General features: G+C 34.8%; 1 protein-coding gene across 1 annotated transcript in view; it reads right to left on the bottom strand.

Moving 5' to 3' along the window:
• Positions 1–19,126, bottom strand: part of PDE3B (phosphodiesterase 3B) — a 165,385-nt gene that overhangs the window by 23,270 nt on the left and 122,989 nt on the right. Inside the window, exons 6-11 of the mRNA XM_007083305.2 lie at positions 13,535–13,745; positions 12,898–12,974; positions 6,276–6,427; positions 4,954–5,091; positions 3,805–3,916; positions 1,245–1,358 (exon numbers count right to left, since the gene is read on the bottom strand). Of these exons, the coding sequence (XP_007083367.2) occupies positions 1,245–1,358; positions 3,805–3,916; positions 4,954–5,091; positions 6,276–6,427; positions 12,898–12,974; positions 13,535–13,745 (804 nt within the window). The remainder of the gene's footprint in view (positions 1–1,244; positions 1,359–3,804; positions 3,917–4,953; positions 5,092–6,275; positions 6,428–12,897; positions 12,975–13,534; positions 13,746–19,126) is intronic.

The raw sequence follows: 19,126 nt of genomic DNA, 5'->3' as shown, positions 1-19,126 counted from the left end.
TAGTAAATCTGTGCTGTTTTAAGCCACTAAGTCTGTGGCATTACAGCAGCAATAGGAAACTAATACAGACTTTTGTGCCTGGAAGTGGTATATTGTTGTAACAAAAACCTAAAAATGTGAAAGTAGCTTTGGAATTGGATGATGGAGAGAGGCTGGAAGAATTTTGAGCACATTTTGAAACCAATAAAAGTTATTAATCAACATATTCAAGAAGCTCACTGAACCCCAAGCAGAATGACTACAAAGAAAATCACCTGAGTATATAATAGTCAAAAATGCTAAAAACCAACAGCAAAGAGAAAACGGACATATTAATTTTCAGGAGAGATAAGACTGAAGGCCAATTTGTCAATAGAAACTATAGAAATCAGAAATGGATGGAATGGTATCTTCGAATGTACTAAGATATGAAAATATTCTTCTAAGAAAATCAATACATCCACAAACACAAAAGCTAAAGAAAATGACTATTGGAAAGAACAAAGAGCACTAAAAGAGAGTAAATATGGAATGGCAGAAAAATAATGGCAGTACTTTGGACTCAACTACCAAAGACTATAAAGCAATGGCCAAATCTATGACATTTACACTGATTAGTATGGAAATAGTTCTCAGGCATTTGTAACTAAGCAAATTCTGTCCTGGTATGTATGTATGTATGTATGTATGTATGTATGTATGTATGTATGTGTGTGTGTGTGTATCTCACTGGAGTAACTCTCCCCTCTTTTACAAGCTAGAGTAAGAGAACCATGTTATAATTCATTACATTTGTATAATTATATTTATGATGAGGAGCAGAATTAGCTTTCTTGGAGGGCAAAACTTAAATGTTATGAAAGGTTTTTAATATCATCATTTAAATGTTTATATGAAGCTTTTAAGTATGTCTTTCATTGTGAATGTTACACATTTTAAACTTACATGATATACCTAAAACAAACAAAAGAATTGAAAGAAAAGTGCAAAGAAATGGATTATCATAATATGTGGGATAGCAAGCACCAGGATGGGTCACAGGAAAGAAACATGGTAGATCCAACAGTATCGGACCTTAACCTAGCTCTTAAGGTGAGTCAGGTTTCCTAATTTGCATGTATTATGCATCAAAATTTACATAGTCCTTTTTATGTACCAAAGGTTACTTTTTGAAAATTTTAAAAGAACAGAGGTAATGAAATGAGATTGCTTGATTTATTATTTCTAGACAAATAATTAAAAGGAAGATTTCTAGAAGGAAGTACCTGTTTCGTTTCCTGTTGCATGATCATTGTGGATCTGCTGTAAACCAGGAATTGGCCGGGTTGTCAGATACCAAACTGCATGCAGGACGTCTGTGGCATGTATACGGTTGTGATCTAAAGTCACCAAAATATTTTATAAAAATGATCATTCTGTTGAGTTTAACATAGGACATTTTAAAAAATATAATAATTTTCTATTTTACTATATCCTCATAAGTAAAATGTATGGCTTAGAATAATTTCCCACAATTATATTTTTGTTTCTTTCTTTCTTTTTTTTTTTTTTTTTTTTTTTTTAAGTAAGCTCACTCTCCAACAGGGGGCTTGAACTCACGACCCTGAGATCAAGAGTTGCATGCTTGGGGCGCCTGGGTGGCTCAGTCAGTCGGTTGAGTGTCCGACTTCAGCTCAGGTCATGATCTCACAGTTCATGGGTTTGAGCCCCATGTCAGTCTCTGTGCTGACAGCTCAGAGCCTGGAGCCTGCTTTGGATTCTGCTCCTTCTCTCTCTGCCTCTCCCTCACTCGTGCACTGTCGCACTCTGTCTCTCAAAAATAAATACATGTAAAAAAAAAAAAAAAAAAAAAAAAGTTGCATGCTTTACTGACTGAGCCAGCCAGGCACCCTTGTTTTCATCCTATTTTTTCAAGTCTCTTGATGTGTTAAAAAGTTCTCTTTTAAAAACTTTCACATATACTATGAAAACATAGTAAGACAGTCAAAGAGAAGGCAAGTAACAAGGGCCAATTGAAAGGCATTGGAAAATTTACTTACAGTTGGTATTTTGTAGCTTTAAAAACCTTATGTAAATAGTGTCTGGATTATGGGCACCCATGTTTGCACACAAAAGTTTTGGCACACAGATAACAGTTACAAATTCTGGATACTTGAACTCCTCACCCCCCACTCCTCCAACACATGTACATCAAAAAAAAAAAAAAAAAAAAAAAAAAAGATGAGCTATATATAACTATACCTCTCAGGCCTACTATAAGGATTAAGTGTTAAATGGTATATATGAAAACATCCAGAACAGTGTCTGAGACATAGTACATAATCAAGAAAACATTGGTTCACTGAAATATCACTATCTGAAAGGGCAAGGCCTGCAACTGAAAGCCAGTTTTGCAATTTCTAGTTTTATGATCTTGGGAATGATTCTTCTGAGTTTTTACTTCTCACCTGTGAAGGTAGAGAATACAACCTTTCCAGCAAAGACTAAATGATATAATCTTCATGAAAAATTCATAAATCATTGAATAATGGATATTCAATAAAAGTTCAACATTTCAACAAATATTTAATGAGTACCATGTAGAATCAGCAGGTGATACTACTAACATTCAGCCTACTGCTAGGACATGATGTCAATCTGCAAGGAGCTTAATTATTAATACAGCCAACACCTTTTATTGACCATTTACTATGTGCCAGGAATTCTGAAACACACTTTACACGGCTTATCTTATCATTAACTATGGGGTAGGAACTATTGTTATTTCCATTTACAAATTTGGGAACTAAAGTTTAGAAAAGTTAGATCCAGAGACACTTTTTTTTTTTTAATGTTTCTTTATTTTTGAGAGAGAGAGAGAGAGAGCGCGCGCGCGCAAGTGGGGGAGGGACAGAGAGAAGAGAACGGAGGATCAGAAGCAGGTTGCGCGCTGATAGCTAGCCTGATGTGGGGCCTGCACTAATAAACCATGAGGTCATGACCTGAGCCGAAGCTGGACACTCAGCTGACTGAGCCACCCAGTGCCCCAGAGACTCTTTTCTTAACTAATGTATCCTAATGGGAGCTGATAGTGAAGACTCTACTGCCTCTTTCTTTCCATTACCCTTCCTCTGAAGTTCATTTTAAAGTATCACTTTATTCTATTTATAAAATTCACTTTTTGAAATGCATATTTTGTAAGTGGAAATTATGGTACATAGAAGCCACATTATCATCCCAATTAATGAGTTATGCCAATTTAAGAAAAATCTGCTCTCTGTTTATAGTAGTGATTTCCCAAAATGTGTCCATATGAAGGAAAATTGTAGAATGTATCAACATATAAACTGTATCTTTTCCTAATATAAAATTCAAATTATATTTTACCATAAATCAAAGAGCCATTAGAAATTATTCCATAAGTCAGGACACAGTTAAAAATAGAAATTTTATGGATAAATTTTAAATATTTTAAAGTCAAGATTTTTCTGAAACTCTTGACTTACTTAATTACCAAATATTTTAAAAGATAAGGAACTCAGATGAATAATTATTAACACAGAAAGTTGTACACCAGGTAATAATTAAGGGAAAAATCCATTATAAATATGTCTGTATTATAATTAACTTTATGAAAAATAAGAAAAAAGTCTTGAAGAATATATACCAAAATGTTAACAGTAGTTAACTCTAGGTAGTAGCATACAGATTACTTTTTAAATCCCTATTTAAAATATTTTCAAATATGTAATTTAAAAAGTGTTTAAGAGAGCATCTGAAGGGAAAAATAATAGTTGCAAAACCAGCATTATTTGAATTTAAATAATGAGATACGTTAATACTTACAAGGAATGTCTCGGTAGCCATTTTCTAATGCACGAAAATAGTTCATGAACTGTAGAGTGGGAATTTTAAATATTTCCAATAAACCAGTGTCTTGAAATAAGGTATACATAACCTAAATGTCAATTAAAATAAAATTCACTTTAAAAATCAGGATTTCTATTTGCAGTTGAGTAGAATATGTTTTTGTGATTTGCATTTGGGGATGTTATCATGTATATGTCTTTAAGTTAATAATTTATTTAAAACTTTCCTACAATAAATTCTTCTCAAAACATTAAAAAGGAAGACATAACCCTGAAGCCCTTGAAAACCAAAGAAAACTATCACATGTCTCAGCTTTAAAATTTTTCTATTCTTCCCTTTAGTTTTTTTATTTACAATTTATTAAAGGGCACATGAATTCTATTCTACTCTAGTCCTTAACAGAAGTCCAAACAATATATTTATTACATTTTTGTCCCTAAAGACTTCAATGAGGTGAAACTGTATGCCCACCACATAAATTATCCTTATGTTTGTACATTTCATAAATACGATACCTGGAAGATAATGAGAGTGATATTTTGGGAAGGTTAATCTGATGCTGTTGTATGAACCCCTCAGGGAGAACCTTGAGTCTGGATGGTAACAAGGAACTATTTTTCCATGGCTCTAGCATGAAACGAACCATTTGGCCTTTGGTAAAGTACGGGGAGGCAGGTGACAGAAATGAAGCCTAAGTTTCAGTGGTTAGAACTAGCTCACATTTTATGTCCTCTTCAACCTCAGGCTTCAGTATAAAGTAAATCTTTATTCTGTAGTAAAATTAAACCCCATTAATACAGGCCAAAAAACTACTTTTCATTTATTCAATTAAAATTTATTTTAATATTTTAAATTTATATTTAAATTTAATATTTTCATTTATTCAAATAAAATTATACATTATATATAATTATTTTTATATATGGGTTTATACACACACACACACACATATGTATATATATCTTCTCAAATTTTTTACTGAAAACTTCATTTGTGAGAAAAATAATTAAGTGAACAATGTTGAAGTTGTGCCTAAACCAACATTATACATTTTTAGAGTTCGTGTTTTATAAAGATCCAAGGAAAAATTAATTTATGATAAAAAAGTAGAGATTTTAAACAAACCTGACTAAGGATCCTTCCTGATTTCTCTCCCATTTTTTCAACAACTTCAAATATTTGAAAATTCCAGTTGCTCATCTTCTCTATTAAGGAATCATAATCTTCTATTAAAATCAGGTCCAGTGATGCTTCCTGTTCAATCTGTACATATAGGGGGGAAAAACACAAACCAACTCAACCTCACCTTTTAAAAAATATTGTTAAATCCACATCCAAATGAGAACACTTAAAATTGAACATTAAAAAATGGCCAATATTATTTTCTACAGAAGTTATTCTTAAACATAATCTGTACTTCCTACTTCTTCTCTTTGTAAAATGCTATCAGAAAAATGTAAAAATGTCTTCTAGGCATAAGAAGACTTATTAATCTTCACAGTACTTTTACAAATAAAAATACTGTATTTCCAAAACACTATACAAATCTAAAGTCCATTATTTTTTTTAGAAGTTATACATATCAAAGAATAATAGAGACTCCTATCCTTATACTGGCATTTATTACTAGTTTAACTAGTAAGGAATGGATGGTTTTTTCCCCCTAAAAATCTTAAATTTTGAACTTAAAAACAAAAAACTGCTATTATAAGCAGATTGTTTTTTTAATGCTTTATGCACAAGTTCCCCACACTTTAACATACACAATTTAAGAAAATATCAGTATAGAAAGTAATATATCTACTGTATCATTAAGTAAAATGTGTTCATTTTAAAATGAACGCACTTTGTTGTTCTTGGATGATGAGTTCAGAAGCACAGCTGACCCTTAAACAACACGAGTTTGAACTACCTTGTGCAGTTCAAACAACCTTGTGCAGGTCCACTGCACAAGGATTTTTCACAGGACAGCGCTATAAATACAGTCTGTACTCACGGTACTGTTGGTACAGTAAATACAGCATTTCCTCTTATGATTTTTAATACCATTTCCTTTACTCTAGCTTTACTGTAAGAATACAGGATACAATACATGCAACATACAAAATACGCGTGAACTGACATATATGTGTTTATGCGATCAGTGAGACTTCTGATCAACTGCAGATTATTAGTAGTTAAGTTCTGGAGGAGTCAAAAGTTATATGTGAATTTTTGACTGTGTGTGGGAGGGTCAGCACTCCTAATACCAGCACTATTCGAGGGTCAACTGTAACTATTATTTTTAACCCAAAGTATTCTTTAACATGGTATGACTTTTCAGCAAAAAAAAAAAATAAAAGTACTATTATATCAAAAATCTTGTTCTGAGCAAAAATAATGACACTAGTACTAAACCAATATTATATTTCACCTTAACATAATCATATGGAAAGTTTATCTTTTACATTTGGTTGCTGTTCATTCTGTGCCTCTTCTGTTAGGTGAGTATCACCTTCCAAAAATAATTTTCTGCACTCTGTGTTCTCTGTTTCCACTTCATGTTGCACTTCTGTGAGGCTGAATGATTGTTTTGAGGAAACGGTGTTGTCTTCATCACCTTTCAAGAAATACATATAGTAATAAGAAGAATAAAACTTGCACTATATGCATAGTTTTATAAGGAAAATTATTTATAAAAAATCTTCACATAAAGTGAACCATACTGGCATTCAGTTTAAATTAATGGCACCATTAAGTTGTATCTTGCTGGATTATTTGGCCCAGGTACCTTGTGGTCTGACAACACAGACATTTCACCTGATATATCTATTCATGGATGAAAGAAATGGGGGTGGGGGTGAGGATATTCTTTATCAAAGTGAGAAACAGGAAAATTCCGTCTTTAGCAATTTGACGTATGCAATTTCCAACATGTGAAATTGTTTGAATTTTAGCTATGAAAACCCTAAATTCATAATTATAAATGAATGAAATCAAGGCACATCTAAAAAGGAAAACATAGTATCATTTATTGTGAATTATTTCTACCAATGTGATTAATAATATTTTTTTCCCCAAGTCTCATGGAAAAGAGAAGCAGCACTGGTAGGTAAATAGTATTCATTCACATGTAAAAGAAAAATCATATTCATTCTATTTGTAATCTTAGAAACAGGGAACTTCCCCAAACCCATCAACAATAGAAGAAATAAATGGTAGTATATTCACACAACTGAACAATATGTAGCGAAGAGAATGAACCACAGCCATATGCAACAATATGGATGATTCTTAAAAATGTGTGGAATGAAGGAAGCCAGACACAAAGTACATACTCTGTGATTCTGTTTATAAAAAGCTCAAAAACATATGAAAGACAAGAAAAATGTTATCTTTAGAGGGTATACCTGGGAGGGGTCTGAGGGGAAATTCTGAGGTGCTGGTACTATTTCGTTCATTGGTTTATTAATCGGGGTGATAATACAGGTATATGTTAAGTGTATGAATATTAATTCAGTTATAAAGTTATGATGTGATTACTTTTCAATATGTAGGGTTTTTTCCTAAGTAAAAGGGTTTTTAAGAGTACTTATTGGAACTGAGTTTCAGAAGAACTAGAACTTGATAATGGCAAGCTTTTTCCCCTGTAAAATATGGGTAACAATATCTATCTTACTGGAAGTTACATATAATAAATGGTCAATAAACGTTAGTGATACTCTGAACTTAATACACTGAATATACTAAAAAATCATTAACTAATGGTGACCAGGAAATATTATTCTTTGGAAAATATTACTTTTTCCCCATGAAAAACATTTAAGAAATAAAATTTAGAATATTCAACTATTCTTGGTAGGTCAAGGCAGTACTACTATAATAATATTCTAAAATTACCGTCCATCTAAAACTTGTTGACATCTAAGGTACATTACCTACTTACATTTTAATGACCCAAACTCCTAGTAACTATATCTTACACAGAACAGTAATAAAAACAGTTGAAATAAATGTAGTAAGTTCTTTTCCAAAGATGTCTACAACACTCTCTCTTATACCCCTTGCACTCTTCTCAAATGTATTCCTGTAGCTCTTCCATCAAGAGAGAGCATTTATTTCCTAATCCCCTGGAATCTGGACAGGCCGCATGACTGCTCTGATGAACAGAAAATGGCATTAAGTAACACTTTAGGTGTGTTTTGGGTTGAGCCATTAACTTGATTGGCAGCTCCTCCTCTCTTCGAATCCAGCAAACATGTTGGAAGAAGCCCATACAGGGGTCATATTTAGATGGACTAGTCAATAGTCAACAGACATGTGAGTAATCCAATCCCATCTTGGAAATTTAGCCCAATCATTCCCTCAGATGACTGTCACCCTTACCAATACCTGACTGCAATCACATGAGAGTCCTCAAGTGAGAATGTCCCAGCTGAGACCAGTCAATCCAAACAACTGTATATATATAGTATAATAACATACTATAAAATCCACCCATCACAAATGTATAATTCAACAATTTTAGTAAATTTACAGAGTTGTGCAACCTTTATGACAATCTGGCTTTAGAACATTATCATCATCCCCAGAAAGTACCCTCCTGCTTATTTATAGTTGATCCTTATTTTCATTCTAGGCAATCACTCCTCTGATTATTGTCTCTATAAATTCACCTTTTCTAGAATTTTATGTAAATAGAATCATACAATATGTAATCCTTTGAGCCTGGCTTCTCTCATTTAAAATGATGTTTTGATTTTATATGTGTAGTGGTATGTTATCAGAAATTTGTTCCTTTAATTGCTAAGATTACATTGAATGGATATACCACATGATATGTATCCATTCGTAACTTGATGGATGTCTGGGTCATTTCAACATTTGCAGCATCATCAGTGATATCATGACACTCCCAGTCTTGTCTTTGAGTGCTCATACGTTTACTCATGGATAAATTCTTAGACATGGTATTACTGGGTGACATGGTAAATTTATGTGTAACTTTTAAAGAAACTGTCAAAATGTTTTCCAGAGTGGTATACCATTTTATATTCCATCAGCAATGCACAAAGGTTCCAATTTCTCTGCATCCTTGCTAACAATTGCTATTGTCTTTTTGTTGTTGTTGTTGTAATTTTTTTAAACGTTTATTTATTACTGGGAGACAGAGAGAGACAGAGTGTGAGCAGGGAAGGGGCAGAGAGAGAGGGAGACACAGAATCCCAGGCAGGCTCCAGTCTCTGAGCTGTCAGCACAGAACCCAACGTGGGCCTCGAACCCATAGGCCATGAGATCATGTCCTGAGCTGAAGTCGGATGCTTAACCAACTGAGCCACCCAGGCGCCCCACTATTGTCTTGTCTTTTTAATTATACCTATTCTAGTTTGAGTGTAGTGGTATCTTATTGTAGTATTAATTTGCATTTCCTTAGTGACTATTGATGTTCATCATCTTTTCATGTGTTCATTACCCATTTATTTATATCCTTCACCAAATGACTCAGACCAAAATATCTGACATCTCTTGCCCATTTTTTGAGTTGACTTAATATTGAATTATAAATATTCTTTATGTATTATGGATGTAAGACCTTTATCAGATATATAATTTCCAAATATTTTCTCTCAATCTATGGTTTGTCTTTTCATTTTCTTATTGTTGTCTTTTGAAGTGCAAAAGTTTTTAATTTTGCTGAAGCCTAACTTGTCATCTTTTTTCTTTCATGGATTGTGCTTTTGGCATTGTATCCAAGAATGTTTTACTCAACTCAAGGTCACAAAGATTATGTCCAATTTTTTCTTCTGCAATTTGCAAGGTTTTAACTCTTACACTTAGGTCTATGATCTATTTTGAGTTACTTTCTGTGTATATAATAAGGTAAGGGCCCAAACTCTTTCTTTGACAAATGAATATCCAATTGTCTTGGCCCCATTTGGTGAAAAAACTATGCTTTCTCTTTTGAATGGTCTTGACTTCTATATCAAAATCAACCGACCATAAATGCAAGAATCTATTTTTGGACTTACAGTTCTGTTCCACTGAACTACGGGCTCATCTTTTGATACTTCACTATCTTAATTATAGTGGCTCCATAATAAATTATGAAATCAGGGAGCATCAGTCCTCCAAATTTGTTCTATTTCCAAATTGTTTTGGCTATTGTTGGTCATTGTCTTTCCATGTAAAATTTATGACCAACTTGTCAATTTCTACAAAAAAAAAAAAAAAGCCTGCTAGAATTTGTTAAGTATTGCACTGAATTTCTAGATGAATTTGGAAGAATAGCCCTATTGACAATACTGGGTTTTCCAGTCTTTAAATAAGAAATGCCTCTCAATGTATTTAGATTTTCTCTTTTTTAATTTTAATTTTTTTTTTTTTTTTTTTTTTTTTGAGAGAGAGCACACATGCACCAGCAGGGGAAGGGCAGAGGGAGAGAGAGAATACTCAGCAGGCTTCATGCCCAGTGCAGAGCCTGACATGGGGCTTGATCTCACCACTGTGAGATCATGACCTGAGTCTATATCAAGAGTTGGACACCTAACTGGCTGAGCCACTCAGGCACCCCATAGATTTTCTCTATTATCAACAATGTTTTATGTTTTGCAGTTTATAAATCTCTTGTTAAATTTATTCTAATTACTTCATTCTTTTTGATACTATTACAAGTGAAAATGTTTTCTTAATTTCAATCTATGATGGTTCATTGCTAGTACACAGAAATACAATTTTGTACAACACTGATATTGTATCTTATCTCTGCTAAACTGATTTATTGGTTCGCGTGTGTGTGTGTGTGTGTGTGTGTGTGTATTCTTTGGGATTTTCTATATAAAGGATTATATGCTCTACGAATAGAAGACAGTTTTATTTATTTATTTCCATTCAGGATTCCTTTATTTTTCTTTCAATTTTTTTGGCTAGAACCATCAGTACCATGTTGAAGTGCTGAAAGCAAAAAATCTTATCTTATTCTTGATCTTAAGGAGAAAACATTAGTCCTTTTCCAGTAAGGTGCGTGTTTTTCAAAGATGCCCTTTATCAAGTTGAAGAAGATGCCCTTTATCAAGTTGAAGAACTTCCCTGCTATAACTAGTTTGAGTGTTTTTATCATGAAAGAGTGTTAGATTTTATCAAATGTTTTTTCTGCACATATATGGATTATCATGCATTTTTCTCCCCTTTTATTCTATTAATGTGGTATATTACATTGATTGATTTTCAACTGTTAAACTGCCCTTGCATTCCTGGGATAAATACCACTTAGTCATAGTGTGACCATTTCATATGTTGCTGGATTCCGTTTGCCATTATTTTGTTAAGGGTTTTTATGTTTATACACATAAGAGATATTGGTCTGTAGTTTTTTTTGTTTTTGGTTTGTGATACCTGTGTCTGGTTATGACATCAGGATATCACTAGTCCTTCAGAATGAGTTGGGAAGTTTTCCCCTCCTACTTTTTGGAAGAGTTTGTAAAGGATTGCTCTTCTCCGTGTGTGTGTGTGCGCGTGCGTGCACGTGTGTGTGGGGGGGGAGGGGGGTGGGTGTGTGTGTTTTAAACAATCTCAGAACCAAAAATTACTGAACTGTACACTTTGATTTTTTTAATGCTTACTTATATTTGAGAGAGAGAGAGCATGCGCGCACGCGCAAGCAGGGAGGGGCAGAGAGAGAAGAGACACAGAATCGAAAGCAGGCTCCAGGTTCTGAGCTATCAGCACAGAGCCCAACGTGGGGCTTGAACCCACAAACTGCGAGATCATGAGCCAAAGTCGGATGCTTAACCAACTGAACCACGCAGGCGCCCTTGAATTGTACACTTTAAAAGGGTGAAGTTTATAGTACATAAGGGGATCAGTATGAACCTATAATCCCTAAGGGGGCCTATCTATTGCTGATTTACTTTTATTCTTAGGGTGCAGTACTGCAGAGTTTTCCAAGTTATCCCTACCATGGTAGGCCTCCACCTCCAGTATCTAGCTCTCTAGTCCCATGGAGGTACCAAAAGGACTGCTCATTCTATTAGTCACTGGACCCTCTGGAAGGAGCAAATACCTTTTTCAAAGCCCCATACTCTAGGCTTATTTCCTGAATTTCTATCCTCCTCCAGATCTTGTACTGGTAATTGTGAGGAGCTTGTTAGTTTTCAATTGCTTTAAGCACATTTTTGTTGTTAATAATTTGTGCAGCTTTTCTAGCTACTTTCAGGGGGAATGACGGTCTGAGTTACCTAGTTAACTATTACTGTATGCTTGAGTCATCAATATTTTAAATTATAAAACCACCATAACTTTATCACCAACAGTATTTCTTGTTTGAGGATATAAAATGTTTCAGAGTGACATAATAAACTATATTTTATTTTATTTATTTTTAAAAAAAATTTTTTTTAACGTTTATTTATTTTTGAGACAGAGAGAGACAGAGCATGAACAGGGGAGGGGCAGAGAGAGAGGGAGACATAGAATCTGAAACAGGCTCCAGGCTCTGAGCTGTCAGCACAGAGCCTGACCCGGGGCTCGAACTCACGGACCGTGAGATCATGACCTGAGCCGAAGTCGGACGCTTAACCGACCGAGCCACCCAGGCGCCCCAATAAACTATATTTTAAAACAACTCCTCTCTATGTCATAAAAACTCTTTTGGGCTTAGAGTTCAACATTATCATAATTAATTACTCTATTTATGAACCCTACCCATAAACTGAAAAGACTGCATTCATTTGTATAGCACACTTTAGTCCTTTTTTTTTTTTTTTTTAAGATTTTATTTTTAAGTAATCTCTACACCCAACGCAGGGCTCAAACTCACAACCCTGAGATCAAGAGTCGCATGCTCTTCCAACTGAGACAGCCAGGCACGTCCCCAGCACATTTTACCCTCTGTTACTTCAAAACACTTTTACCCTCTGTTACTTATAACTTGTTCCTAGTAACTTCTCTACTTATCTTGTAAGTATATAAAAATGTTATAATCTTCATTTTAAAGATGGATAAACTGAAGTTAAACTCACACATTTATTCATTTCTAAAACAATCTAAGAAACTGTTCTGAAATTCAGACACACAGGACCTTTGCAATCTCACCTGACTTTCCACTGTGGCAGTCTATACCAGATTCGGATTCAGATGTTGAAACATATTTCCATATTTGATGTCCACAGCTTAAAGAATAAAATAGATAAATATACATTCATAAATGAGGCTAAACTTTTTACCTAAATACAATTTTGAAATCTGCTTAACTTTTAACCAGGAACCCCGTTGCAAAATATCATACAAGTCCAATCTCTCTATAAACTTAATAGGCTTTATCCTGGAAGGCATCTTGTGTCCCCAAAGAAACTAACATATTTTGAAAGTCACCACTGAGGTCTGAGGTAAACACTTCTCACTGATAAAAAACTAAGCAGAAATGAAAACAAACACCGTATGAACTGGGTACTAAGGTAGTATATACTAAAAGAATTCTCGTAATTTACTGGTATCTTGAGATGGATAGAATACTACTATATATCACTTTTGATAGAGATCACTTAATTGGAAAATGAACAATTGCACTAAAATGAGGAAAAATTTCTTAAAAAGAAAAACTACTTGATAAATAGGGAAGATACAGTCTTAATCCATCAACTAGTTACAACATAAAACTAGAAAACTAGGAATACTTTATTAAAATAACCTATATTTTGAGACAGAAATAATCAACATTTAGGAAACTTACCTGTTACATAAACTGCTATCAGAATTTCTAACATGCTGATAAAAATCTGGTGAATTGGGTGCACTGCCCAGAGATCGGTGTAAAATAACACTTGGCTTAGTAAGAGAACTGGCAGTGGCAGGAAATTCTACAAGTGATCGATTCATTAGAGAGCCAGCGGAGACTAGTCCATGGCTGGGAGAATTCACAGGACTCAGGCTGGGGAAAGCAGCTGAAAAATTCAAAAGAGAAGAAAGAGATCAATAAATATGTAGGCGTGTGTTTGTGTTTATTGTCTATATGTATTTATAAAGAGCATTTTCCTTTTTTATTTAAAAAAAAATTTTTTTTTAAATATTTATTTATTTTTGAGAGACAGAGTGAGACAAAGTGAAACTGGGGGAGGGGCAGAGAGAGAGGGAGACACAGGATTGGAAACAGGCTCCAGGCTCTGAGCTGTCAGCACAGAGCCTGACGCGGGGCTCGAACCCACAGACTATGAGATCATGACCTGAGCCGAAGTCGGACGCTCAACCGACTGAACCACCCAGGCGCCCCTGCATTTTCCTTTTTTTAAAGAAAGCAAAGTATTTGCAATTAAATGATAAACCAGATTTCCACGTGGAGCTATCTTCAAGACATTCCAGGCATTTAAGCAGAATATAGACCATGTTTGTCATCATGAATGAGTGTGAAATAAACACCTTGTGGCAGGATGGCACAGATATTGAGAGTGTAACTAAGACGTACACAAAGTGTGGTGCAGATTTTCCTAATTCACATTGGTGTTTATCTTTCACATGTTGAATCCCCACCAGCTTGATCATCCACATGAAGAAAGCATGGTTACCAGATTTTACTGAAGAACCAAAGTTCTTAACAGCATTAAGCAAGTTGAGCGAAGACAAAATTATATGTTAACACGACTGCAGATCTCTTTTAAAAATATGCCCAAATCTTTCCAGCTCATTCATTCGACAAATATTTGAGAGCCTACTATATGGTGGAAGATGTGTTGGATTTCACAATGGAGAAGAAGTTACCATCCCTGCTACTCTACAAACCTAGAGACTAGTGGTGAGTACAAACAAGTGCTAAGTGCTAAAATAAGGGGGAGAAAAAAAACCCAGAGTACTTCAGAAATCCATCTCTAATGCTACTGATCTGCTCCAAAAATCTTCACTGAGTGCCTTGAACTAAGGTGAAATGGGTATCTGGAGAGAGGTAGGCAGATTTAAAACTTCATTTGGAAATAAAGATCCAAGTAAAGTGTGAATCAGAGAGCACAGCACATAATAGTTATTCAGGACCTACGACAGTTTCGCCATAGCGGTATAAACACTTGCAGATGTGTGTGATGGTTAATTTTATGTGTCAACTTGGCTTGGCTATGGTGTTCAGCTGTGTGGTCAAGCACCGGGCTAGTTGTCGCTGTGAAAGTATTCTTCAGAGGTGACTAACACTTTAATCAGTAAACTGAGTAAAGCAGATCACCCTCCCTAATGTGTATGGGCTTCAGCCAATTGGTTGAAGGCCTTAAAAGAAAAGACTGAGGTCCTCCAAAGAGGAAAGAGTTTTGCCTCAAGACTGCCTTCAAATTCAGGACTGCAGTATCGACTCGTGCGAGAATTTCTAGCTGGACAGCCTGCCCTGTAAATCTCAAACCTGCCAACCCTCACAGTCTTGCAAGCCAATTCCTTAAAATAAACCTATCTCTCCATCTCTCTCTCTCTCTCTCTCTCTCTCTCTCTCTCTATGTAAATACACACACACATCCTATTAGTTCTGTTTCTCTGGAGAACCCTAATATGATGTGTTGTTTTATTTAATCTTAATAACTTTGTGAGTTAAGTAGTATTTTCATCTTCATATGTCGGAGGAGGGGAGAGGGGACTCCAAAAAAGTCAAAAAACTTGATTTAACAGTTAAAAAAGTCAAAAAACTGTGTTAACAGTTAACACTGTGAGATCAGACTCTTTTCCCAGGGCTGCCACTGCTACTCTATCAGACTCATTTCTTTAGAGGTTCCTATAATTTCATACAATGTTAGGGCTGAATGGGATTTTTTTTTTTTTTTTTTAATCTGGTCACCTTAATGTCTCAGAAGAGGAAACTGAGGACAAGATGTGTCTTGCTCATCATAATCACTGGTTACTAACTGGAAACAAAGGTTCCAATTTTTAGCCTTCTTTTCTCTAATTATACTAGTGAGTATCCAAAATCCTGACAAGTGGGCTAAGAAGAATAAAGGGTACAAAATCTTAGGGTAGAGATTGGATATACACACAAACCTAGAAATCCTTAAAAAATGCTCTCTATAATATAGATCCACCATTTTTATTTTAAACCCTCTTTATTGTGAAATATAACACACACATAGAAAAGTTACAATGAGACTACTCATCACTCAAGCTAAGACATAAAACATGGCCAGAGCTCAACCACCCTGCCTTCTAACTCCCCTGCCTCTCTTTAAAGGAAATCATTATTTTGACTTTTATGGTATTGTTTTTCTTGCCTTTCTTTATATTTATACCATGTATGTACGCATTTTTTGACAATGTGGATTACTTTTGCCCCTTTTGTGAACTTTGTAAACTGAATTAGACAATAAATATAAATGCTTCTATGCCTTGCTTACATTTTAAAATAATATTTCCAGGCAGTTACTTGTTATTGTGGTTGATTTTCAATGCCATATCAAACTGTATGCATGAATATAGCACAATTTTATTTCTCTATTCAAGTACTGAATGGCCAAATTGTCTTCCAAAGTGGCTGTAGCATTTTACTTTCCCATCAGTGTATCAGAGTTTCCACTTCTGAACGTTTTTACCACTTGTTTTTATCTGTCTTTGTAATTACAGACATCACAATGGTATGAAGTCACAGGTCACTGTGGTTTTGATTTACATTTTCCGTAATGATTAATACTGAATATCTTTTCATGTGGTATGGGCCATTTGTACATCTTCTCTGGAGAAACATCTATTCAGATTTTTGCCCATTTTTTAAGAAGGTAATTTGTCTTTTTATTATTGAATTACAGACATCTTTGTATATTCTGGATAAAAGGCCACTATCAAATACATGATTTGCAAATATTTCCTCCCATCCTGTGTCTTATTATCACTTTCTTTAGGTCTCTGTAGAAATACAAATGTTTTCAATTTTAATGAATTCCAATTATCAGGTTTTTTCACTCATGAACTGTGCTTTCGATGTCATACCTTAGAATGCTGTATTCAAAACCCAAAGTCACACAAACTTTTTTTTTGTTTTCTTCCACTAGTTTTAGGCTTTCACTCCTACCGTTGAGTCTATGATGCATTTTGGTTAATTTTTGAGTATAACAAAAGGTAGAATTCCAAATTCATTCTTGCTCCTGTCTATTTCCAGGATTTCCTAAAAACACAATTTCTTCCCCATTGAATCATCTTGGCACCCTTGTTGAAAATCAGTTGACCATGTAAGGATTTATTTCTGGACTCTCAATTCTATCCCACTGAGCTGGAATATCCTTATGCCAATACCAGTCTTGATTACTACAGCTTGGTAGTAAGTTTTAAAATTTGCCAGTGTGAGTCCTCCAATTTCTTCTTTTTTATTAAAACTGTTTTAGCTATGCTGGGTCCCTTGAATTTCCATATGAATTTTATGATCAGCTTGTCAATTTCTGCAAAGAAGCTAGCTCAGATCTTGATAAAGAGGGCAAGAAATCTAGAACAATTTGGAGAGAAATGCCATCATAACAATATTACATTTTCTGACCCATGAACACAGGAATATTTCTTTTATTTATTTAGACTTCTTTAATTTCTTTCAACAATGTTTTACAGTTTTCAGTGTACAGGTCTTATACTCTTGTTAAATTTGTTGCAAAGTATTTTACTATTTTTAATGCTAACTGTATATAGAATTATTTTAATTTCATTTTGCATTGTTCATTGCTAGTATACGAAATACAACTGATTTCTGCCTAGAGATCTTGTATCCTGACACACTGATAAACTTTATTGGCTGTAATAGATTTTAATGAATTTCTTCAGATTTCATAAATACATGACATTATATGCAAATATAATTTTACCTCTTCCTTTCATTCCTTCTTAGCTAATTGCTATGGCTAGAACCTCCAATCCAATATTGAGTAGAAGTAGCAATTTTAACTATTAACATTGTTTTATATTTTCATTTTATAATTTCTAGTTCTATTTTCTCTTTGATGAGATACTATTGTCATACTCAAATACTCTTGAAATGGTTTCTGCTACAACTTTAAACATATTTATAATAGGAGATTTAAAGTTATTGTGTGCTAAGTCCAAACTCCAAGCCCCGTCAGGCAAATTTTCTGTTGGCTGTTTTGCTTTGTGTGCATGGCAAAAATTTGCTTGTGTATTTCATTTTTTTTGTTGTTGAAAACTGGACATTATATTTTAACAGTTCTGGCATCAGATCCCTCCCACATCCAAGGTTTGTTATGTTGCTGATTTATGTTTGTTTTCTTGTTTCTGATTGTTGAATGACTTTCCTGGACTAATTATGTAGATTCCGTTTTCTCTGAGGTGTGTAGCCACTGAGTTCTTTGCTGGTTTGTTTTTTTTTCCTTTAAGTTCTTGATTTATATTTTAAGCTTGACTTCCTGCAAGTCACCCATGGGTCAGTATAATTTTGTGGTCAGCGAATGATGTGTCAGAACATTTCTTTAAATGCTTTGCCTACACGTCATCTGTAGGAGGGAATGTTTGAAAAGATACACCTTCAAACTTCAGTTTATGAAACGGCCTTAGATTTCACATTTCACTTGTGAGAGCTTCTAGGTCAGCTACAGATAAGTGACTAGGGCCTTCTCCTTTCCCAGATCTTTCCTATGCACACTCACATCCTGGCACAGGATCCTGAGATCTTCAGGAATCTGTCAGACACTTTCAAATTCCCTATGGTCATCTAGTAGTATCCAGGATTTCCTTTTAAATTCTCAGGCAGCTCTTGTTTACCACAAGTGAAATAACAGCCTTAGGCGGTCACAATGTTGGCTGGCATAGGGTTTGTTTTTTAGAAAGCTGAGCTCCGAGTCAAATCAAATACCCACAACACTTCAGGAACAGAGATTTTCCAAGGAGCTTTAAGTTTATATTAAGTTTGGGCAAAGTATTTACTGTCTTCTTGGGGGAGTTTCAAAAGAGGTCAGATCTCTCTGATGGCTGAAATGCTATTGGCTTTTAGCAATAATGCCACCGAGGGAGAAAGCTGGGAAGGGATAGTTCCCAAATAAAATGCCACAGAACCCACTGTCTTACCAGGGTTCAATAGTCTGTCTTGTACAGAGGACTTCTAGTTTTTTCTCAGGCTTGGGTTAATTTCCAGAGTTCTGATATGGCTCAGTTTCATTTTTTTTTTTAATGTTTATTCATTTTTGAGAGACAGAGAGTACGAGCAGGGGAGGTGCAGAGCAAGAGGGGGACAGAGGATCTAAAGTGGGCTCTGCACCAACAGCACAGAGCCCAATGCGGAGCTCGAACTCACGAACCGTGAGATCATTACCTGAGCCGAAGCTGGACGTTTGAACGACTAAGCCTCCCAGGTACCCCTGAGTTTCACTTTTTTGGC

Source organism: Panthera tigris, chromosome D1, assembly GCF_018350195.1.
Source record: "Panthera tigris isolate Pti1 chromosome D1, P.tigris_Pti1_mat1.1, whole genome shotgun sequence".
Taxonomy (NCBI): Eukaryota; Metazoa; Chordata; class Mammalia; order Carnivora; family Felidae; genus Panthera; species Panthera tigris.
This window is presented reverse-complemented; position numbering and strand designations above follow the sequence as displayed.